General features: G+C 31.7%; 1 protein-coding gene across 6 annotated transcripts in view; it reads left to right on the top strand.

Annotated features, from left to right (window-relative positions):
• The window catches only part of LOC143065343 (formin-like protein), a 65,411-nt gene extending 42,764 nt beyond the window's left edge, over positions 1-22,647 (top strand). For 3 of the 6 annotated variants that reach the window (XM_076238870.1, XM_076238866.1, XM_076238872.1), the window contains 4 exons: positions 272-373; positions 2,744-2,782; positions 3,573-3,678; positions 4,981-8,745. In XM_076238870.1, coding sequence (XP_076094985.1) covers positions 272-373; positions 2,744-2,782; positions 3,573-3,678; positions 4,981-5,084 — 351 coding nt within the window. In that variant the 3' untranslated portion in view covers positions 5,085-8,745. Of the gene's footprint in view, positions 1-271; positions 374-853; positions 878-2,743; positions 2,783-3,572; positions 3,679-4,980; positions 8,746-22,497 lie in introns of those variants that run through there. The other 3 variants (XM_076238867.1, XM_076238869.1, XM_076238871.1) reach the window with 3 other exon arrangements.
• Positions 22,648-26,567: the final 3,920 nt, after the last annotated feature.

Below are 26,567 nucleotides of genomic sequence, written 5' to 3'. Positions count from 1 at the left end.
TAATTTATGTAAGACAGACCAAATGACTGAGACTAAAAAATGAAAAAAATATCACAGCTGAGTTTTGTTCAGATAATTGAGGTGATTTCAGATCAAAATCTAAAAGTATCCTTGGTCTGTTTCATACTGGTAACGACATCTTATGTCAGGGTTTATTTGGCAATGAGTTCAACAGTTTAACTTTAATATAACAGCAGTAAGGTGATATTAGAATATAAGCAAGATGTGATAGTTGTTGAAGTTACTAATACTTCCATTTCTAAATAAACAGGCAGCTTTAGTAGAGTTGGATAAAAGAAGGAAGATGGAGCATGCTGCACTGGAACCTCCTGCACCAAATAAAGATAAACGGAAAGACAAGAAACAAGTCCAGGTAACTAGTTTAATTCTACACTCATTAAGTCAAGATAATATTTTGTTTCAGAAGTATTTTACTTTGAGGACTGTTGACATGTTTTATATATATATCTGATTTATTTTCTATTTAACATGATTAAGATCTATTAATACATTTTAAGCAGTAACATATGAATATAAGAATAGGTAGTTGTGGTATGATTGCTAAATGAGAAATTATATATACAAATATCATATTAGTAATGTATCAATTCTAATATATTAAGAACACTGGTTTTTCTTCTTCTATCAATTAACAATGGCAATAAAAACAAACCCAAGGACAAAACTGGTAGAAGACCTACAATGTGATATTTATGCCTGAAGTTTTTAGGATCTTTCATCTGGAACCTAACAGGGTTTTTGCCTTGTTGCAAAAGATCTTTTTCATGGTGTAAATTTTATCTTTCCAAATCAAAACCAAAATCTACCATCTATAAAATGTATTATTTTGCAGAATTACAAGCATTTGGACCCACCGGTATATTATATGATTATAGAGTGGTCTTAACTGTTATGTCTACTAACTCATTTTACTTTCCAGAATTTATATCAAAATTTAAGACTTATTATATATTTCTTTCATTTTCAAGAGCATTATTTTTCTGATAATGTTTATTTTGGGATATTTTTAAACAAATTGACTGTAAAGTCAAGTGTTCTTGAAAATGACCAAGAAACAATCTGATGGAGACTTGAGATGTGGAATGAACTTGCTGATATTTGATACACTTGGCAGTTATAACAGCTGTTAGATATATAAGCTGGTTGCAGTGTCAAATATTTAATGTGTTTATATTGTTGGCTTATACATATTAATTTGCTTCAGCTCTTAAAACGACCTGTAAGTCTTAATTCACAAGAAAATTATTTTCATATTTGTGGTTGCTTCAGTTTCATGAAATGCTTTATGGGATAAAAAAAATGGATGCTTAAACAAACAACATCCCTCCCTACTGGAATGCATGTGATTTGAATAGTTTCCAAATATCCCTTGGTTACAACTGGAGCATTGTGTGATCATGATAAATTATGACTTACTTCCCCTTTTTAGGAAAAAATATTGTCACATTTAGTATGATGAAATAATGTACCTCCTGTGTACATGGTGAATAATATTCAGGTCTTTTTGTAATGCATAAACCATAAAGGTTTTTATACAGTATCAGTGAACATGGGAATTGCATACTGTGGATTCATTTATATTCCTTGTATACCAATTTTCGTGGACTTTGTGGATAAAGTGGAATCATGAATTCAAATGTTCAATGAATTACAAATTTTCTAAAGCAATGTATCTAAACTTTGCCAAAACCTCATAATTATAACAAGTTTCCTCCAAACACAAAAAGCATGAATCCACAGTATATAAAGCTATTTGGATTGTGACAGATGTTGCAGAGATAGAGAGAGAGAGAATAGAACTAAATGGATAAAATTATAAAATTTGGGATTCAAATGGTCAAAAGCCAGATTAATGAATTAGTGTACTGGAATTAACTTGAGACATGAATGTACTGTGGCACTGATTAAAACATACATTAGATGCAGATTTATGTGTAGTCACGCAGCATTGTTATGTTGACACTGTATCAGATGCATGTAATGTGTAGTAACAAAATATCTCAGGATTCATAAGATACAATCTCAAATAGAAGAATCTTTCAAAAGTTCTTAGTTAAGTTGTTAACTTTGGTCTTTAGTTTATCCATTTAAAAATAGGATAAAGATTTATCATCCTGTTATCAAATGACATGGTTGTTTTAAACTGATTTCAGTCTATGTTTTTCCCATGTTAAATTGTGTTTATCATGTATTGAATAAGAAGAAAATGATGATGGATAGTTGTAAAATGTCCATAGGCTATTTTGCTGCATATTTAGGACCAGAACATGTTAATGTGGTGATAATGACCCCAGCTTTGTACTAGACCAACACCATTAGCAGAATTTTTAATGTGCTTCTTTACAAGATAACAGTTTGTAGGAAGACTTGTCACCTTACCTAGACACAAACAGTGTGTAGGAAGACTTGTCACCCTATCTAGACACAAACAGTTTGTAGGAAGACTTGTCACCCTACCTAGACACAGTATTCTGACTCTGGGCTGGCCAGCTTTTGCTTTTTCTCCTAAATGGTTAATGCTTAGTAGAGAAGCAGCAAATACCAACTTTTAAGTGTTAAACTTTGATCTTGTTGGGAATCGTTCCAAAAACCTCCTGCAGTCAAGGCAATCATACTTCCACTTAAATAGTGGTATCGACCCTATCATGGTAAGAATTCCCAGGTTGAATTGGATATTATTGTGTAATGAGGTCACACAAACCTATTTTATCTCCTTTTTAAGCATGAAGAGGAGAATGGTATTATAGTGGTACCTGTAAAGGTATAGATCACATGTTGTACTCATGTTGTGTCAGGCTTTTAATCTTTTCAGTCAAACATATATTTTATCATTTCACTTGGACATATATTTTATCATTTCAGTTCTAAATATATTTTATCATTTCAGTTGTGCATATATTTTATCATTTAAGTTGTACATTATAATAAATCTTTTTCTAGTACAAGTTTTATTTAAATTGATAGACATGTTCTTTATTGGGATGATGATTTGTTTCATGAAAATGTTTATTTTTAAAAAATACTTTAATTTGTAATATTAAAAATATCACATGTTCTAAAAATAACTTTTATTTTAATAGCTATGGTGTACATCCCATTCATTTGATAGAGCTTACCCTTTTTTCCTTTTATTTTTTTTTGCTTTATTTTTCTATTTTAATTTTTTATGTTCTTTCTTCTCCAAGATTTCCTAAATAATTTAACATTATTGGAGGCAAATTATATTGTTAACTGCTTATTTTTTTCACATTGTTTTTATTCAATTAAACAGTTATATTTTTTAGTATTATCTGGAAAATACCTACAACTGTACATAAAACAATAACATGTAAAATACCTACAACTGTACATAAAACAATAACATGTAAAATACCTACAACTGTACTTAAAACAATAACATGTTGTTAAGTGATGAAATGACTATTTATAATGAAACCATCCCATTCCCTGTGTTGATTTATATCATTAACCAGATCATGTAAATAATAATAACCTTGTAATGAATTGTCTCCATGACTATAACTTATATGTTGGTTATATTTCCTTTTAAGGATGCAGTTGTAAATGAATTAAAGAACAGAACAAAACACATCAAGGAAAAGAAGTTATTAAATAAAGACGAGGTTTATCATGGTGCTTTGGAAGATATACTTCTAGGTTTGTTGTTTTCTCATGTAAACAAAACACATGTATAAGTAAATATTCACCAGTAAATATACCTTTGATAATAATAAATATAGATATGTAATAAAAAGGAGATGTGTGTTATACATCAATGAGACAGTAACCTAACAACAATAAAAAGAAATCCAAAGTCATTTGGAGGTCAATATTTAATCTTCAAAACAATATTTCTTGTCCTTATCACAAAGGATTTCAAAGTTGTGTATCAAAACCAAATTTACATAATGACAAAAACAATGATATAATCACAGGCAAATAACAAAACGTACATTCAAAAACAATATCTAAAACATATCACATGTCATTTTTATATACAAGACAAATTACTACATAGAAGCACTTGACACTACAAAACTGGATTAACAACAAAAACTTAAGCATATTTAATTTGATAATGATGATATCAAAGAATATTCATAGTACCAATAGTCCTTCACCTACTGCCAATATTTAAAAAAGGAACTAGAACAAAAAAGATTTTATATCTATGTTTTAGCCAATGCTTGACTGATATTTTTTTATGGTTTGTTTCTCAGTTTTAAAAGAACATTACACAACTAGCCAAATAATATACATTTATTTCCCGTGCCTGAGGGAGATATAAAATTTGTTCACCCAAGAATATTCATATTTCATGAGTGCTCTGCCCGAGGGAAATATGATTTTTAAAGGGTGAACAAATCTTCATATCTCCCGAGGTCATGGGAAATAAATGTTTTATTCCACTGCCTAAGCTGTGTATACTATCTGAACTTCAAATATTAGTTTGCATACAGACATTTCTTCTTATCCGCTTGTTTTTATTACTAAACACAACATGCATATTGATAAACAGTACGGTTAAACATTAATTATTCATTTAGTCTTTTTGTTTTAACGTCTGAAACAAATTTGAACAATATAATAATATTTGCTAAAGCTATTTAGAAAATAAAAAGTTCAAGACGTTATGTAAATAAACTGCGGGTAACATCGCACGATTTAGCCTTGACATTTTAGAAGGGGAATATGATACTTAGAGGTGAATATCAAGTTTTGTTCGATGTCACGAGTGAAAGTTTCAACAAATCAAATGTTTATTTCATTATCAAAATCAACATGCAGTGGAATAATAAACTCTGTAAACCTCTATATAATGTTTAAATAATAATATTTTTGTGTACTCAAAATTTGACTCACAGTTGTGAAGCATATATATGTAATATTGATATCTTTAAGATTTGACTTTTTGTTGTAAAGCCTGAACAGTTTATATGTATATTTTCTTACTGTTAGATTTGAAGAATGAACCATACAGGAGGGCTGATGGAGTAAGACGAAGTCAAAGAAGAAGAAATGAAGGACTAATGACAACATCAATGGGAAATGATATTTTCTGAAGAGTTATCTCCCTTTGCAAGGGATTAATTATAGATATACGTACATAGAAATGTATATAGCTCTCTTTGTTACAGTTAACAGGGGTAGATAGAGTATAATGCCAAGCATATCTCTCTCTAGGTCAATACACAAAAACCAAATTGATATTTTCTCCTTTTTTCAGGGGGTAGGAGAAAAAAGGGTTATTAAACTAGCTACAAATGAAGTAGAGGGCAACATGAAAAGTATTAAGAGTTTTCTTAAAGCTTTAAGAAAACTTTTCTAGTGTAAGAATAACAACAATTACTGTAACAATTTTTGCTTTTTTTCGCTTTTTTAGTAGTCAAAAATTGGAGATCAGTTCAATGTAGGTATATGTTAACCCTTTACTCCATGGATATTTTTTTTTAAATACTTGATTCGCATAGGATTTTTTTCAGTAAAAAAAATCATCAGGTTTAAAGTGTTAATGCATTGTGAAAACTAATATTTCATCAATGAAATTCAAGTCAGATATTCTCATGAATCTCCTTTTCATATTGGATACAATTTTTTTTAAGTCTGAAGCAGACATTTTGGAGACATAGCGTTTCAACTGAGGTACTACACAGGCGTCAAAAGGCGTCATTATGGAATAAAGGGGGTGGCGTCAAAAGGCGTCATTATGGAGGAAAGGGTTAAGTCATAATAAAGAAGTCAGAGAATCTCAGACGTTACTTGCCACAGAATATTGCATTTAATTCAAATGTAATCTCAAAACATTTAACATTTTTAACCTTATAAAGAAACTGTTGAAAACTGTCATTTTTTTAAACTCCAAATTGCTTGATGAAAAACGTTCTCATGGTATGCCCATGGATTGAGTACATCTTTGCTCTGTTTAAAGGGAAATAATCCATTTCATACTATGTGATTATTAGATTATAATTATATGCTGTTAAAGGATGTCTTTGTTTAAGTTCACAAAAAATCAAAGTTGGTGCTCTCTTGTTTAAGTTTTAAATGAATTACAATAATTTTCAAAGCACGTTAAAGTATAATAAAAACTTTTTATTTTAATTGATTTAAACCAGACAGATGTTTTAATTACATTTAGGTGCTGTTGATTGTTAAGCAAGGCATAAAAATTTTTAAATTCCATTGTACTTGCTTTATATAAGTAAGATGTACAAAGAATTGCACATCAGTGTTTTAAGTTTTAAAACTGTAGTCATGTTAATACATTTGAAAGAAAAGGACTATTTCACAGATTCTTGTAATGTATTTGCGATGATAGATCTATATTTGTACATAATGTTTTACCTATTGATATGAATGAATGTGGCGTGAATGAAGAAATATTTATTTCACAGTCATCTTGTGCAATTTTATATGTTTTTAATGTTTTACACATCTTTGTTATAAATCAGTGTCATTTATATATGATAGGTGCAACTGTTTACATGTATCATTTCAAAATAAATGTCATCAATGTATATCAGAAAACTATAGGCCAGTTGAAAAATGTCATATTTTATCAAGTTGAGTTTCATAGGTATTTAACAGAAACATGGTTGAAATCTCAAAATTTTCTTAAAAAAGGTAATCGTATGTTGTGTTTTTGATATCTTGTAAATCATTAAATGTTTCAATCAGACAAGGAAATGAATGATATCTTATTTCACTGATAGGGTAGGTAAGTGATTCCTTGTTGTGAAAATAATTAGTGATGAATAATACTGAAAGAAATAGATAGTATACTGTATAAAAGAGTTCATATTGATAAGATCACCAATCATATATTTTAAAGTAATATGCTTTTCCTACAAGTGATCCTTTTATATAGTTCTCTCTTTTAACATTGAGAGCTTTAAAAGTTAGGTGGTCTAAAGCTGGTTTTAATCAGCCTAAAAAATATATAAGAAATCCCAGAGAATGTGAAAAGTTGTTTTTAAAATACATTGCACTATTATTATTCAGAAAGCAGAAATAATTGTTAAAATCTCTGATCAAATATAAAACATAACGGTAATAATATTACATGAAAAAAGCATACTCAAATAATTAACCTATGCTTTTATATTTTTTTGGTAATGATGATTTAAGACAAATAGTTCTTTTGTATTCATAAGTTGGAGTATTGACTTTCTGCCAGAGGTTTGTTTTGGAAATTGGAAAGATATAAATGAAAAGTTAAGAGAAGTTCTCTAGAATTCTCCTAATCGTGGAGAGCTAAAATCCCCAAAAATAGTTTCATTGCTAAATTTTTCATCACAAAATGAATTGCTCTTGTCTTTTTGTATGTATGATAAATGTATTATGTTAATGCATTTAATAATAAAGAGTTCTTTTCTATTTTAATAAATAAAATCAAACATGAATATAACATGCTAGTTGGTGCTAACCTTCACATACTTTTAATTATATCAAAACCATTCTTTTATCCTCAACTGAAACCTGAAATTATTCTGTGGTGCAGTGAATCCCATGAAAGAACTTACTTTGGGTAAAATAAGAATAAAGTAAAGACTTAAAACTTGATAAACCTTACATTTTATTACAAGCAATTACTTTTTTTTTTTCTGGTGATATTCTTTTTACAAATAATTAGCGCTTCGAAATCTTTAGTTGCTACTTCAGTGTTTTATATATAAGATATTACAGTTCTCTGAACAAACTTTAACTACTGAGCTTTAATCAGCAATAAATAGTGCTTTGTTTTATTCGTCTAGTAAAATTTGTTAACTACGCAATAAATATTTTCCTATGCATTTGTATATTTCTTTGTACTGCCAGCATTGTAATTTTCATTTATTTAGAATTTGTTAAACATTCCTGTTTTTCATTGCTTGTATGTTTTAAATCCTTAAGCATAACAGATATCTTGTTATATTATTTTTTTTAGTTTTATTTCTCCATAGCTGTAGAATTGGCAATAAATGAAAAATTTGTGGAAAGAACATACATGTATTCAAGTGACCAAAAAACTAAATTTGGTTTAGTTTTATTTTATTTAGCTTGAATGCTGCAAGTGACTGAGTGCCAAAGTTTGCAATGTCTGGATGAATAATACGACTTTATTTTAATATAAATTCTTAGAGCAGTAAAACTGCAGTAATTTAACCCCAATTACTCCTACAGTGTTTATATTATTTATTTAATGTAGAATATATGAATTAGTTATTACAAAGACAAGTCTTATGTGTTTATAAGATCTATTTTAGTGTTTCCATGGACGTATGTTTGCTTATGGTTATTTTTGTAGATTTTTATTTTGCCTACTGTACCTCACTAATTCCCTTACTAAAAATTAAACTTCCCATTAGTTCTAGTCAAATTTGAATATTATTAAATTTAATAATTTTCCAAATCAAATATAATAAAAACTTTTTCTTTTGCACAAGTTTCTGAGAATTTCAGACATAAATTATGACTGAAGTTATATATGGTCATAGGCTGTTTAAAAACAAATAATAAGAAACAACAAAGGTCTATTTTATTCATTGTTGGTCAGAAAATGTTGTGATACAAAGTGTAGCAATTTGTCAAATCATACCATACATTCTCCTCATCATTTTAGTATGACGTTTATCTGTATATTTGTCATGGCAAAGATTTATAATGTTTTTAAAACATACATACGTACTGTCATAAGAACATGCCTTTATTTGTACAATAAACATAAAAAATACAAAGTAAAAACTGTTTTCTTTTTACTTTTGGATTTCCAGTTTTGTATATACATATACTTGTAGCTGGAATTGAAGTTCTGAATATACAGGAAATACATGTACCTGGAATTGAAGTTCTGAATAAATAGGAAATACATGTAGCTGGAATTGAAGTTCTGAATATACAAACAAAAAAAAAATTTAGGTGGAATTGAAGTTATGAATATTCAAAAAAATTACATGTAGCTGGAATTGAAGTTCTGAATATACAAAAAAATACAAATAGGTGGAATTGAAGTTCTGAACATACAGGAAATACATTGAGCTGAAGTTGAAAAAGTTCTGAATAAACCGGAATACATGTAGCTGGCTTTTAAGCACTGTATATTCGGGATTTGCTTGCAGATGAATGTCAAGTATTCATCAAGGAATCCAGTGTTATCAACCTCCGTGGCATGCAATCTGTTGCCATCCACTGTATATCCCTCTCTTACTAGTCCAGTCAAACTAAGATTTAACCTCAAACTAATTGCATCAGAAAATGGTTTAGTTCTAATCTATAGCATTATGATCTTTATATGCACAGAAAAAAGTCCCATAAAATCTTAGCTTGAGGAAAGCTCAAAATCAGCATTTTTAATTTCCTATGGAAATTAACATTGGAAGGGGAGATAACTCCGCAAAAATTATTTTTTTTTGTTTGTCAGTTTTTGGTTGATTTTCTTGAAATTTATGTAAAATATGATACTTTGATGGGGTTATATGTTGTATTTGACTAAACTATATAATCTTCTGCTCATGAAATGTACAAAACCGAAGTGTTATGGGTAGTTTTATTTTTTTCGTGCATTTTTCATTAAAGAAATTGCAAATTTGAAGCTTTGTGACCATTTTTGTTGAGTCTGCAACTTTTGTTGCAGAAAGCTCAACATAGGGATAGTGATCTGGCGGCGGTGTTAGCTCACTTCTTAAAAGCTTTATATTTTAGAAGGTGGAAGACCTGGATGCTTCATACTTTGTATATAGATGCTTCATGATATGAAGTTTCTGTCAGTCACATGTCCAATGTCCTTGACCTCATTTTCATGGTTCAGTTCAATTTTTTGTAATGTTGAATTCTCTCTTATTATAAGTAATAGGATAATTATATTTAATAAGTGCGTACCTTGCAAGGTCCTCATGTCTGTCAGACAGTTTTCACTTGACCTCGACCTCATTTCATGGATCAGTGAACAAGGTTAAGTTTTGGTGGTCAAGTCCATATCTCAGATACTACTAGAACACACCCGCGAAATCGCGGGCATATACAGCTTGTGAACTGTTGTAGGATGCTTTTTGTAAAGGATATTATGGAGAAGTTCATAAAAGGTATCAAAAGCCCTCTCCCTTTTTCCAAAGTCCGATATTTGTTTCCTTTCTGTTCAATTCAATTATTTTCGTGTGTCTGGCCTGAGACCACAATTATTCTTCTCCTTTGCTACAATGCTTCCTTTTGTAAAAGTAAAATAAAAATTTGCACCGTTTCAAACATGAAATAAATGTAACTGCTTATATTTAGACCATTATTAGTCTAATAAAATATGCTTGTAGGACAATCCATCAGTGCTTTTTCTTTTGAGAGCCTTATTAACATGCCAATGGTAGGATATGAATCATTTATAAATGACTAAGACCGACTAAGGCTTATTTGAGGGGTGGTCAGAAGGGTCCTGATCCCGAAATCCCGAGATGCAGAATTTAAAGAAAGTCATATCCCGAAATCAAAAATATATCCCTGGATCCCGTAAGAATCAATCCCCAAATCCCGAGCTTAAAAACACCCAATCCCGACACCCCGAAATAGGTCCTGCCTCCCTTTAATCTCTACCTTACTTTCATTTTTGCCAAATCACTAATTTCCCTTTCAACAATAAATTTGTATGCCCCATTTATGGGCATTATGTTTTCTAGTCTGCATCTGTGCGTTCGTTCGTTCGTTCGTTGGTTCGTTCGTCTGTCCCGCTTCAGGTTAAAGTTTTTGGTCGAGGTAGTTTTAGTTGAAGTTGACCATGCTATACTAACATAGAAAGTCCCTGACAGAATACAGAGAGTCTCTATATATTAAAGTAGTATAGTCGAGGTAGTTTTAGTTGAAGTTGAGCATGTTATACTAACATAGAAAGTCCCTGACAGAATACAGAGAGTCTCTATATATTAAAGTAGTATAATCGTAGTTTACATGTAGATAAACGCAAAAAATAATTGTCCTCTATAAGGAGGTATAATAGTTGTGGTTCTTACGATCTAAGTACCATGATAATGAGAACGCTCTGATTGGCTTATTTATTTTTATGCAGTTAATCTGCATTATGCCAGCACCCTAGATTTGTGGTCTACCCAAAAAATGCTGAAATACTTGCCATTGTTATTATCTAGCTGGCTACTATGTTATATATAACTAATTGAACACTTTTTTAATACTTTTTATTCTAGAATATAAAAAATATTACCATAAAAACGTTAAATGGTCGTTGATTTTCCCAAAAGTTTTGAAGTTGCACATAGGAAGTAGTGCTCATTAGGAATTCTTATGTAGTTTATTATCGCCTGTGCTTATATTATGGATTTTTTTTTTATATTTTTGAGGATGAGTGAGTCAGGTGAGTGGGTGTGTTCGTATGCTTTGTTACATTGTACTTATTGTTTTGGGTAAGGTTAACTTTCTGGTAGTAAGACCCGTCACGGCCAGGCTGGGAGACTGGATAGGCAAATGCTCACATTAAATCTGTACCGATACAGTGTGTTAAATGTCTTCCTTTTTACACCATAACCCATGGTGGTGCTCCTACTAAAGGAGGGAGATACGGAACATACATACATACATTTGGCTAAGATGTCAAAAAACAATAGACCACTTTCGAGTTCATCCGTCACCGGCAAAAACTCGTCAATTATGCACGCCTTTATGACGTCATTTACCAGATAGAGGGGCTCGCCTGTATCCCTGCACTAATTACGTTCATCAAGCGTCTTAGTGAGCGTCTTTGTGCAGGATAAACTAGAAATAATGGTTGCTCTGTAGGTACTTACTGACAATTCCCTAATGACAGCAGTGTTGATTGTCAATTTTGAGAATTCAATTTGCCGAATAATTCGTAAAATATAGAATTATAGTTTTCCAACCACTCGCTCAACATTGGAAGGAAGTGACGACGCCCCTAAACGCACAAATGACGGTGATAAAGGCGCGTATAATTGACGAGTTTTTTCCGGTGACGGATGAACTCGAAAGTGGTCTATTGTACGAAATATTTAATCGCCGAAAATCTTTTAAGACAAGTAGTTAAGATTTCCCAAATGGCAAAAGTCGTATGAATATTGTTTGTCGTCAATACGTAGTACAACTACGTCAGTAGTCTATTATATAATAAGTTCAACTGTTCATGCTGTTGGCGGCAATTTCAAATTAGAAGACGAAATTCGTATCTTTTCAATTTGGAGGCAGGGGTTCAAATTAGCGGTGATCCGAGGTCCGCGACCTTCCACTTTCGAATTGGTTACTAGCCACGCCCGACGGGCCTTCCACTCTGAGACAACTATATCACAGTTATAGTAGTCTCAGTTCCACTTGAAAGAAAATAAAAAATAGCTTTGCAAACCTTTTCGCCAAAGTCTCCAAATCAACGATCTCAATACTTATTTTAATCATTATTATTCATGACAGTGATGTCAATTTAGTTCAATCGCTAGCTATATACAGAAAAATCGCCGACAAAAAATGTGTTAATACGAGTAAAATCGTATCTGACTGACAAAAACAACATTGGAACACAATGACAATGGCTGCCGTGAAAAGACAATTACAATTTCGGATCCGATTCCGGAAGCGGATAAGGGTAATTCCGGGTTTTTGGCTAATCCAGGCAGGTGACAAAATACATCTATGCATGGTAAATGAATATAAACACTAGCATTGAAAACCAAAAGATATATGTAAAAGAAAGAAAAAGCAGAAAATATTTTAAACAGAAACTCAAAATTACTTTTGACAAATTTTAATGTCAAAATCCAATACAATGTGACAGCTGGGAACAGTATATGATCCAGTCTTCACGCTGAACTGCTAAATCTACAGGCCCGCAGCTCAATTTTTGAAAATTTTTAGTTAGATTCTGTTGGCCTGTAGGTCTGATTTTTACAGGCCAAAGAGCAATTTTACCACCCTGGGCTGCCTGGGCTGCCACTCGGCGTGAAGACTATATCTAACAATATATATGTTCCTGGTCACAGTTTAAATTTTCTTTATCAGTGATAAATGTTGATAATGCATGTAAGATGCTTTTAAAGTGTAAACATATTACTGCAATTTTGAAGGGGTATTTTTTTTTCTCAATTTTGAAGGATCAGTTAAAGTAGCTGGAAGATTCTTACGTTATTTTCAAAAATAACTACCTGAATGTAGGCAAATCATATGATATATAGGTGGCGTCCTTTGGGCCACCCTACCCCCTCCTGTTTGATAACTTTGAAACGGATGACCTCTCAACCATATACATTCATGTATGGGACTATATATATAACTAATCAAATGTAATATAAGGGGAGTCCATGGGGTGACCCACCCCCTCTTGTTTGGGAACTTACGAAACGGTCGAGATCCCCACCCCTAAACAATATATATTCATGTATGGGTCAATATAACTAACTAAATGAAATATAGGGGGAGTCCCCCTACCCCCTCCTGTTTGAGAACTTGGAAACCGATGAGATCCCCACCCCTAAACCATATATATTCATGTATGGGACAATATAACAAATCAAATGAAATATAGGAGAAGTCCCTGGGGTCATCCTATCCCTTCCTGTTTGAGAACTTGAAAACCCTCGAGATCCCCACCCCTAAACCATATATATTCATGTATGGAACAATATAACAAATCAAATGAAATATAGGGGAAGTCCCTGGGGTCACCCTACCCTTTCCTGTTTGAGAACTTGAAAACCCTCGAGATCCCCACCCCTAAACCATATATATTCATGTATGGGACAATATAACAAATCATTTACATTTACTATGGGCAGGTCAGTCAGACCTCACCTTTGATCCTTGTAGTAGTGAACATTTGTCTGATTTGTGTCGCATAACTATTGTACTATAGAACACATACTCAGTTTTCTTTACAGGGAAACCAGTCCATTCATAGTATGTTGACTTAGTACGAACATGTAATAGTATGAATTTCATACTATTACATGTTCGTACTAAGTCAACACGTACTACTAACAGTCAGCTAAAACCAACGTTAACTACCAACTAGAACAACTACAACCATTGCGAACTTGTACCACTGCAGACTCACCATAAAAAATATACATTTATATATTCATTGCTATTGAAACCTTGATAACATATAAATTATTTGCCTTAATAATTAATTCATTAGATAAACATAAATGTACAATATATGAATGTTTAATGGCACATCAGAGGCGGATTTAGAGGGTTTTTCAGTGCCCCCCCCCCTTTCCATTTTAGAGAAAAAATTTGGTTGATTATATAGGGAATCACTGAAGCATAACTGGAGCAGGTCCCCTGTTAGGCAGGCAGTGGACCCCCACTTATGAAAATTTCTGGATCCGCCACTGCACATAATTACGTTTGCCTGGTTTTTGGTTAACTGCCTTCAGCGCTTACAGCGCTTTGATTCATTTTTGTTATCTATCATACGATTGGTTGTATTTGTGAATTTTTCAAACCGGAAGTCTTATCTATGACTAAAAGTAAGTCCAATGACGGAATCATATCCGGACTCCTTTTTTATCGTTTTTCTCCCAAAATAACTGAATCTGAATAATCATAAGAATGGATGACAAATGCGACTATGCATGTTACCTATAGGACACAGAGGCATGATAATTGATTTATCGTGGAAGAAAGAGAAGCGACACACAAAATGAGGTCTTCTCGTTTAATAGTATAGATAAGCAATAGGGCTAGTATATTCGGTGTATGGAAGGACTGTAAGGTGTACATGTCCAACTGGCAGGTGTCATCTGACCTTGACCTCATTTTCATGGTTCAGTGGTTATAGTTAAATTTTTGTGTTTTGGTCTATTTTTCTCATATTATATGCAATAGGTCTGCTACATTTGTTGTATGGAATGATTGTAAGGTTTACATGTCTAGCGGGCAGGTGTCATGTGACCTTGACCTCATTTTCATGGTTCAGTGGTCAAAGTTAAGTTTTTGAGTTTCGGTCTTTTTATCTAATACTGTATCACGCCTGGTAAACCATCTAATCTCAACCAAATGTTGAGACGGAAAAAAGTATTCGGGCACTTCCTGTTGAGCTTTTCTGGTTCAAAATATTCAAAATAAACACAGGGTAGGTCGACTTTTCGTCAATTTACTGAAAATCAATGCGTTTTTTGTAAAATCGGAGAATGTCATGCCATAGATATTGGAATAACGGTTTATCTCGTGTATAACACAAATAAATATGATTTAAAATGACATCGAAATGACTTTTCTCCAGCAGGTAAATGTGGCCAGCGCAGTCAGCTATTGACAAAATGACACTGATATCATTGATAAACTAGCATATATATCAGTAAATTAGTATTTTTCTAAAACATTATAAACATAAAATTACAGTTTGTTCTTTTTCTTTACTAATATAATTTCATTAAGCTAAATATGTTATAAAGTATGTCATGTTGAGATTTTCTGGTATCGGTTGAGATATTCTGGAACAATGTTGAGATCTTCTGGTGAATGAAATTTTCAACTATAAAAAAGAAGATGAGGTATGACTGCCAATGGGACAACTGTCCACAAGAGACCAACATGACACAGACATTAACAACTATAGGTCACCGTACGGCCTTCAACAATGAACAAAGCCCATACCGCATAGTCAGCTATAAAAGGCCCAGATATGACAATGTAAAACAATTTAAACGAAAAAACTAAAGGCCTTATTTATATATAAAAAAGAAAAAAAAATCAACGAAAAACAAATATGATTTAATATGTAACACATAAACAAACGACAACCACTGAATTACAGGCTCCTGACTTGGGACAGACACATACATAAATAATGTGGAGGGGTTAAACATGTTAGCGGGATCCCAACCCTTCCCCTTACCTGGGACAGTGGTATATATAACAGTACAACATAAGAACGAACTATAAAAATCAGTTGAAAAAGGTTTAACTCATCAGATAGACAAAAATACAATTGGAGGTGGCCGGGTTCTTGAACATCCCGACAACAAAAAGACACTAGGAACAGATCTGAGAGTACTCGCAGTTTTCTGACAGCTAGTTCAAAGCCACTAACAACTAATAAAAAAAAATCATGCATCTTAGACTAAACTATCAATCCGTACACATCCAACATCCAATGAATTTAGTGTAAAGACGTCATAAACAGTCAGAGAAAAACATGACCTTGTGTAGCTTAGTATCAATTACATATACAACTGTCAAAATTCATAAACTTGCCGTATATTGTTTGACATTTCAACAGTCATTTTAATCTTGTCTGTAGTTATCACAGCAGCTTCTAAAGAGGCCTTTGGTTGTAATAGAGTCTAAATAGTAAATAGCTGTCTTTTTTAAAGTACTAGTATTAAAGTTCTAACGCCGGAGATTAAGTCTAGCGTTTGAGATGCAGTTTTGCACAGAAGCTTTAACGTCAATAATGTTGTAATTGACGTCTCCAGGGCTAGAATTTATTTATTTATTTTTTGTGTAACATATTTGTTTTTCGTTCATTTTTTTTATATTAATAAGGCCGTTAGTTTTCTCGTTACAATTGTTTTACATTGTCATTTCGGGGCCTTTTATAGCTGTCTATGCAGTATGGGCTTTGCTTATAATTGAAGGCCGTACGGCGACCTCTAGTTGTTACTTTATGTGTCATTTTGGTCTCTTGTGGAGAGTTGTATCATTGGCAATCGTACCACAGAAACAACATCGATAATAAAACGGATACATACAAATTGAAAACAAATCGCGTAAGAAAAAGAAATAGTATGTTAGTTTTCTTTAGTATCATGAATATTTTTGGCTCAACTTCTTAATCATGATCAGGCAAAATTATTGGCTTTTTATTCTGACATTTTTTTTTCTTATTCCTCTTCCACCCCATTTTTCGGCATATTACACGTTCGTTTTATTTGGTCATTACATCGCGGACTCCTAACGGATGCAAATTTTGTAAATGAAAAACTTTTGTTTATCCTTTCGGCGTTCGTTCGAGCTATCTGGTAAGGTGTGATCACAGTCTTTAGCAGATATCGCATGCTTAGCATAGACACACACAATTATTTTTTTTTAGAATTTAAGTTGACCAGACCAGAGTTCAAACTAACTATCTCACACAATTTAGCTACGTCGAATCCAGTTTTAAAATATTTAAAAAGAAAACTGAATTAATATTCAGAAATGGATAATCATTAAATTCATTCATTTCATCAAAAGTTATTTTCATTTAAAATAGATAATTGCAAAGGAGATGTACATACAATGGAGATTACCTCTAACTGTCATAATCTGAAGGAGAACTGTTCTAGCGGACAAATGTGGAACTATCTCCTGGCACTTTTAAGACAGTTCTAGCTAGAACAGTTCTAACCAAGAACTGATTTGGTCAGTGGTAAGTTCTACCTATAACTGATTTACACAGTTCAACCTGGAACTGATCCTGACAGTTCAACGGCTAAACAAATCTACGACTAGAACAGAACTGCGACCTGATTTCGCCACGAACGCATCACGATTGTTTTGTACATGTTTAAAGTTTGCTACTCTCAACATGATCACCAAGACCTCATCAAGACCGTAACACGACCATACTGCACTACGATCGTCAATAGCATTATTTTTTTAGAGATCGTAGTGCGATCACGGCCTAGTGTGACGGGGCCCGGGTTATAATATAAATGTTGCTGAATACTACCAAATATTAAGGATGTGCCCTGAATGCAGTTGTGAACTTTAACAAACGTCTAAGTTTTAATTATTTCAATACAACACCTGTGAATACACTAAGTTGGACGTCACTTATAATACTTACAAAGCAATTTCAAAATCGAATCATATTTTTTTTGTGATAAGTATTATAATTGACAAAAATGACATCTTTTACTCACATTTAAATTATCACCACCTGAAATAATGTGTACGAAAAAATAAACCTAGAAAAGGGGTCCTGTTCGATTGTTTAGTTTTTAACTATTTTATTTCTTTATAAATGTACGCATTTTCGGCATTAAATAATGTCTGTTAGGAATCGAATTCATCCAAATCATATTAATAAATAACCATTTGTGTTAATGTCTGTGTCATTTTGGTCTTTTGTGGATCGTTGTCTCATTGTAAAATAATCTTATTTATATTTGTAAGGCATGCATTTTTCTATCGGCAATGCCTAAAATTGTATCTGTATTTAGATTTTATGTTACCACAGACAAAAAACATGAATCAGGTTAACCGTAAAATAAGGTAAACTCGAATAGTACAGCGCAACCAGAAAGTCTCAACATTGTGACAGAAAGACTCAACCAATACCTTTATATCTCAACCATTTATATTTTTTTATTTTTCTGCTCAGAGTTGGCTTGACAAACACATATTTGTGCAATTTACAGACGTGGTTATCGTAAAGCCTAAAAAAACACACAAATAATTGACATATTTTCTTGCTAAGTCATTAATATCATAGCAGTTCTATCGGATTTAAAGAATGTAAACATTATAATCCGTAGGAGAAAAGTGATTGTGACTTCAATTTAAAATATTTTAAATTAAGAAGAGACATATTAGTTACACTTATAATTCATCTATGGCATGACATTCTCCGATTTTACCAAAAAGTCATTGATTTTCAGTAAATCGAAGAAAATTCGACCTACCCTGTGTTTATTTTGAATATTTTGAACCAGAAAAGCTCAACAGGAAGTGCCAGAATACTTTTTTCCGTCTCAACCATTTGGTTGAGATTAGATGGTTTACCAGGCGTGTGTATGCCATAGGTCAACTATATTTGGTGTATGGAAATATTTTATGATCTTTATGTCAGTTGCGCAGGTTTTATTTGACCGTGACCTCATTTTCACGGTTCATTGCACAGTGTTAAGTTTTTGTGTTTTGGTCTATTTTTCTTAAACTATAAGTAATGGGTCAACTATATATGTTGTATAAAAGCATTGTTAGCTGTACATGTCTGCCTGGATTGGTTCATCTGACCGTGACCTCATTTTCAAGGTTCATTGGTCTTTGTTTAGTTATCTTGGTTAATGTTAAGTTTATGTGACAGTTGTAATAAAGCTTAGCTTTATACTTAGGACTATCAACATAATATCAATGATTAGTATAGAAGGCGAGACATTTCAGTGTGTGCACTCTTGTGAAAAAATAATGTGAAAATTTGGTATTGTTTATATCTGTATATTATATTTTTTTCAGCATCTTACTTATCTTAAAAAACTTTAAACCACAAAAAGAAGAATACATGCTTAATTATTTTTATTAAATTTGAAATTCTTTACCTTGACACGTTGAAAAATTCAATAAATGGTCAACTAAGGAATTACGAAATCTAGATTATAGCTTGATAAAAGATATGCAACACCTTTAGAGTCGTTTGTTATAATTTAAAGACCGCTAAAAAGTCAAGAAACAATACATTCTGATGAATAGAAGCGGTAAAGTTATAATTTTTGTATCAATTTTTGTATCAATTTTTGTCGAGCCTTTCAACTTTTGTTGCAGAAAGCTGGCGGCGCCGTTAGCTAACTTCTTAAAAGCTTTATATTTAAGAAGGTGGAAGACCTGGATGCTTCATACTTTGTATATAGATGCCTCATGTTACGAAGTTCCTGTCAGTCACAAGTCCAATGTCCTTCATTTTAATGGTTCAGTGACCACTTGAAAAAAAAGGTCAGATTTTCTGTAATGTTGAATTCTCTCTTATATATGTTGTATGGAAGCATTGCCAGCTGTACATGTCTGCCTGTCATGGTTCATCTGACCTTGACCTCATTTTCAGGGTTCATTGGTCTGTGTTTAGCTATCTTGGTTAATGTTAAGTTTATGTGACCGTTGTAATAATAACGCTTTATAAAAAGAGGAAAAAATATTATCAGAAAAAAATTCAGAAATTAGAGGACAGCATCTTAACAGAGGAAATATTAAATGAAATTGAACACCATAAATCTCATCTTAGAATAATAAGGAAAGAAAAAATGAGGGGATACTATATCAGGTCAAAAATGCAATGGATTGAAGAAGGGGAAAAGCTATCTAGTTTTTTTTTAATATGGAAACTAAACATTTTATAAATAAAACCATCCCCAAACTTGTTAACGAAAAAGGGAAGACAATTTGTAAACAAGATAAAATATTAGAAGAGGCCAAAAATTACTATAAAAAACTGTATACTAAAACAGAAAGCTTGAGTAAAGTAAATCTTAATAGTGAAATACCTGATTCTGATATTAAAAAAATAAATGATACTTTAAACGAATCTTTAGAGGGGGAGATAACTTATAATGAATTGACAACAGCTATGCGTAGAATGAAAAATGAGAAAAGTCCAGGGTCAGATGGCTTTACAAATGAATTCTTTAAATTCTTTTGGACGGATGTAGGAAAATTTGTTTTCAGATCTATAATTTATGGTAACAAAAGGGGGGAATTATCAATAACTCAAAAACAGGGTATTATTACTTGTTTACCAAAAGGTGATAAACCTAGACAGTTTATGAAAAATTGGCGACCAATAAGTCTTTTGAATACAACATATAAACTAGCATCAAGTTGTATAGCAGAGCGTATCAAATCTGTTCTACCCATTATTATTAGCAATGATCAGACAGGTTTTATTCCTGGAAGATATATTGGAGAAAACACTCGTCTCATATATGATATTTTATTCTATACAGAGGTAAATGATTTGCCAGGTCTCCTCCTTCTCTTAGATTTTGAAAAAGCTTTTGATTCGGTATCAAGGAAATCATAAATGAAGTATTAGACTTTTTCAATTTTGGACCCTCTATAAAACTTTGGATAAAGACCTTTTACACAAATATAAGCTCATCAGTATCCCCAAAACTGTTTTTTTTTATCAGATTTCTTTCAGATTCAAAGAGGCTGTAGACAAGGGGATCCTTTATCACCTTATATTTTTCTTTTATGTGCTGAAATTCTATGGATTTTAATTAAAAAGAACAAAGAAATTAAAGGAATTAAAATTGATGACATAGAACATCTTATCTCCCAACACGCAGATGACACATCAATAATACTTGACGGTAACCTAAATCTCTAGATGCATCTCTTCACTTACTCCAAAAATATGCTGAAATGTCTGGTCTCTATATGAACTTGGACAAAACAAAGGTGGTGTGGATAGGCAAAAAAAAATATATATAGTCAAGACACAATGTGTGTAAAATGGGGATTGGAATGGGGTTCCAGTAGGTTCACATTACTAGGAATAAACTTTTCTGTTAATTTACATGAAATGGAACTGTTGAATTATGGTCCAAGAATTAAAGAAATTGAAAATATAATAAAAATTTGGTCTAAACAAACATTAACACCAGTTGGAAAAATAACTATCATTTAGACACTAATTATTTCAAAATTGAACATTTTTTTAACATTACAAGCACCATGCAAAAATACTTTAAAACAACTAACTGACAAAATTTATTCATTTATTTGGGAAAACAAACCTGTCACAAAAGTTAACATAATTTATATCTTTTAAGATTTGACTTTGTGTTGTAAATAAAATTGAGAAAGGAAATGGGGAATGTGTCTAAGCGACAACAACCCGACCATAGAGCAGATAACAGTCGAAGGCCACCAATGGGTCTTCAATGTAGCGAGAATTCCCGCACCCGTAGGTGTCCTTCAGCTGGCCCCTAAAAATATGTATACTAGTACAGTGATAATGGACATCATACTAAACTCCGAATTATACACAAGAAACTAAAATTAAAAATCACACAAGACTAACGAAGACCAGAGGCTCCTGACTTGGGACAGGCGCAAAATTGCGGCGGGGTTAAACATGTTTATGAGATCTCAACCCTCCCCCTATACCTCTAGCCAATGTAGAAATGTAAACGCATAACAATACGCATATTAAAATTCAGTTCAAAAGAAGTCCGAGTCCGATGTCAAAAGATGTAACAAAAGAAAATAAATAAAATGACAATAATACATAAATAACAACATACTTCTAGCAGTTAACTTACATGCCAGCTCCAGACCTCAATTAAACTGATTGAAAGATTATGTCTTCATCATATGAATATCAGGCACATTCCCTCCGTTTAGGGGTTTAGTATCATACTATGATAAAATATATGAAGAGAACATAACCCGTGTCATGCCAATAACTGTTTTTTTTTTAAATAAATGTGTTTAGTTCCGATGCAAAGACCCTATAAGTGAATCAATATTAAAGCCAAAATATGCAATCTTTAATGACCTGTTAAAAGGTTTTGTAAGCTTTTGAGGTGAATACTGACATTTTTGTGCTTTGTAAAGAATATTACCATAAAAGATTGGATGTGAAATACCTGAACGTATAAGATGTCTGCATGTTGAGTTATATTAACGAATTATTTCCTTATACCGGTGATAAAATTTAGTAAATGTTTTGACCAGTTTGTGATATCGAAAACCCTGGTGTAATTTTTCAGTAATACATAAATTTCTCTCGCTAAAATCTAATACGTTAAGCATGTATAGTTTATATGTATATTTTCTACTTGTCAGATTTGAAGAATGAACCATACAGGAGGGCTGATGGAGTAAGACGAAGTCAAAGAAGAAGAAATGAAGGACTAATGACAACATCAATGGGAAATGACATTTTCTGAAGAGTTATCTCCCTTTGCAAGGGATAAATTATACGTACATAGCAATGTGTATAGCTCTTAAGCTCTCTTTGTTTCAGTTAACAGGGGGTAGATAGAGTTTAATGTCAATCTCTCTCTAGGTCTATAGTTAACAGGGGGTAGATAGAGTATAATGTCAATCTCTCTCTAGGTCTATAGTTAACAGGGGGTAGATAGAGTATAATGTCAAGCATATCTCTCTCTCTAGGTCTTTGTTACAGTTAACAGGGGGTAGATAGAGTATAATGTCAAGCATATCTCTCTCTAGGTCTATACACAAAACCGAATTGATATTTGGAAAATAAAATCTTTTTTCAAAACAGGGGGTAGGAGAAAAATGTTACTCTACAAAATGGTATTAAACCAGCTACAATTAAAGGAGAGGGCAACATGAAAAGTATAATAGTTTTCTTAAAGCTTTAAGAAGACTTTATATAGATAGAATGACAACAATTACTGTAACAATTTGTGTTTTTTTTTTCGCTTTTTTAGTAGTCAAAAATTGGAAATCAGTTCAATGTAGATATGTCAAGTCATAATAAAGAAGTTAGAGAATCTCACATGGTACTTGCCACACAAAATCGCATTTAATTCAAATGTAATCTCAAAACATTTAACATCTTTAATCTTATAAAGAAACTGCTGAAAACTGTCATTTTTTTTAAACTCCAAAAAGCTTGATAAAAAATGTTCTTATGGTATGCCCATGGATTAAATACATCTTTGCTCTGTTTAAAGGGAAATAATCCATTTCATACTATGTTATTATTGGATTATAATTATAATTATATGGAATTAAAGTATGCCTTTTTATTTTTTGTTTAAGTTCACAAATTATCAAAGTTGGTGCTTTCTTGTTTAAATTTTAAATGAATTATAATAATTTCAAAGCAAGTTAAAGTATAATAAAAACTGTTTATTTTAATTGATTTAAACACAGATGTTTTAATTACATTGAGGTGCTGTTGATTGTTAAGCAAGGCATAAAAGTTTTTAAATTCCATTGTACTTCCTTAATATGAATGAGTTGTACATCAGTGTTTTTAAGTTTTAAAACTGTAATTATGTTAATACATTTAAAAGAAAAGGACTATTTCACAGATTATTTCTTGTAATGTATTTCTGATGATAGATCTATATTTGTAAATAATGTTTTACCTATTGATATGAATGAATGTTACATGAATGAAGAAATATTTATTTCACAGTCATCTTGTGCAATTTTATAAGTTTTTAATGTTTTACACATCTTCGTTATAAATCATTGTCATTTCTATATGATTGGTGCAACTGTTTACATGTATCATTTCAAAAAATGTCATCAATGTATAGCTGTTTCAGAAAACTATAGACCAGTTGAAAAATGTCACATTTTATCAAGTTGAGTTTCATAGGTAGCGAAACATGGTTGAAATCTCTTGTTGGAAAAATTAATTGTATACTGTTGTTTGGATATCTTGTTGAATATTAAAAGTTTCAATCAGACAGGAGCATATGGAATGACATCTTATTTCACTATTAGGGTAGGTAACTGTCTGATTGCTTGTTGTGAAAATAATTTGTATAATACTGTAAAAAATATATAATATACTGTATAAAAGAGTTCAAATTGATAAGATCATCAATCATATATTTTTAAACTTACTTTTCCTTCTGTTAAGGTCTGTAAGTGATCTTTTTATATAGTTCTGTATTTTAATATTGAGAACTTTAAAAGTTAGATGGCCTAAAGCTGGTTTATAATCAGCCTAAAAAATATTAAGAAATCCTCAGAGATTGTGAAAAGTTGTTTTTAAAATACTTTGCACCTAAAAAATAGAGGCCAGAAATAATTGTTGATATCTCTGTTCAAATATAAAACATAATAATACCTGAAAAAGTTCGTTAACATTATTACCCTATGCTTTTATACTTTTTTGGCAACAATAATGATCAATGATAACAATAAAATGGTACTTTTGTATTCTAAAGTAGGAATATTTACTTTCTGCCAGAGGTATGATTTGGAATTCTCCTAATCTTTGAGAGCTAAAATCCTGAAAATAGTATCATTGCTGAATGGTATCATCACAAAATAAATTGCTCTTCTGTGTTTTTATGTATGATAAATGTATTATGTTAATGCATTTAATAATAATAAGAGTTCTTTTTTATTTTAATCAAAAAAATCAAACATTAATATTACATAACAGTTGGTGCTAACCTTAAGATAATGTTAATGATATTACATGTAAAACAATTCTTTTATCTTAATCTTGCACCTGAAATTGTTTTGTCGCACCGCGGGTAAATTATCACGATGTGATTGGTTTAACGCCGTCACGTGGTGACCCCCTATGGATCTTTAGGGAGTTAGTAAATTTCATAGGGGGTTCATGGCGTCACGTCTACTGTTAACGGTGACGTCATCTATTAATGTTGTGTTTTATTGTTTATTTTTCTACAAAACGCAGCAGAAAAAGTCCCGCGTGCGATAAATTCGTTATACGACTCACTACAGACCCCCTACGGACCATAGAGGGTGAATAAAATCCATAGGGGATTCGGCCTTTGGCCTCACCCCCTATGGATTTTACTAATCCTCTATGGATCAGTAGGAGGTCAGTAGCGAACCATATAACTTATACTGTCGTGCAGAGAATCCCAGGAATAGTAGAAATTGAAAGATCTTCTACCTTAGGTAAAATAAGAATAAAGTAAACACTTCAAATTTTTTAGAGAAACGATTACCTTCATTTTTATTACAAGGGAACACAATTTTTTTCTGATGATATTCTTTTTAAAAATGATTAGTTTTGAAGTCTTTAGTTGCTACTCCAGGGTTTTATATATAAGATATTAGTTCTCTGAACAATCTTTAACTACTGAGCTTTAAGCAGCAATAAATAGTGCTTTGTTTTACATTGACTAGGACGTCTAGTAAGATTTGTTCAACTACGCAATAATTATTTTCCTATGCATTTGTATATTTCTTTGTACTGCCAGCATTGTTATTTCATTTATTTAGACTCTGTTAAACATTCCTGTTTTTCATTGCCTGCATGTACCTAATCCTACAGCATAACAAATATGTATTTTTTTAATAGTTTTAATTGCTTCAAAAGCTGTAGAATTGGAAATAAATGAAAAATCCGAGGAAAGAACATATTCATGTGACCTAAAACAAATTTGTTGAAGTTTTGTTTTAACTATTATTTTTATTTAGCTTGAATGCTGCAAGTGACTGTGTGCCAAAGTTTGCAATGCCTGGATAAATAATGAGACTTTATTTTAATATAATTCTTAGAGCAGTAAAACTGCAGTAATTTAACCCCAATTACACTACAGTGTTTATATTATTTATTTAATGTAGAATATATGAATTAGATATTACAGAGACAAGTCTTATGTATTTATAAGATCTATTTCAGTGTTTCCATGGAAGTATGTTTGTTTATGGTTATTTTTGTAGATTCTTTTTCTTTTGACCTACTGCACTTTATTAACTCTGCTTACTTAAAATTAAACTACCCATTACTTCTAGTCAAATTTGAATATTGTAAAATTTAATAATTTCTGAATCAAATATATAAATAAATTTCTTTTTTTGCACAAGTTTCTGAGAATTTCAAACATATAAATTATGACTGTAATCATGTATGGTCATAGGCTGTTTAAAAACAAATAATGAGAAACAGCGAAGGTCTATTTTATTCACTGTTGGTCAGAAGATGTTGTGATACAAAGAATAACAATTTGTCAAATCATATCTCCTCTCATCATTTTAGTACGACGTTTATTTGTATATTTGTCATGGCTAAGATTTATAATGTTTTTAAAACATACATTGTACTGTCATAAGAACATGCCTTAATTTGTACAATAAACATAAAAAATGCAACGTAAACATTATTTTCTTCTTACTTTTGGATTTCAAGTTTTGAATATACAGGATATACTTGTTGAGAT

This window comes from Mytilus galloprovincialis, chromosome 2 (assembly GCF_965363235.1).
Source record: "Mytilus galloprovincialis chromosome 2, xbMytGall1.hap1.1, whole genome shotgun sequence".
In the NCBI taxonomy this organism is placed as follows: domain Eukaryota; kingdom Metazoa; phylum Mollusca; class Bivalvia; order Mytilida; family Mytilidae; genus Mytilus; species Mytilus galloprovincialis.
Note: the sequence above shows the minus strand (reverse complement) of the source record. Positions and strands in the feature narration are given on the sequence as shown.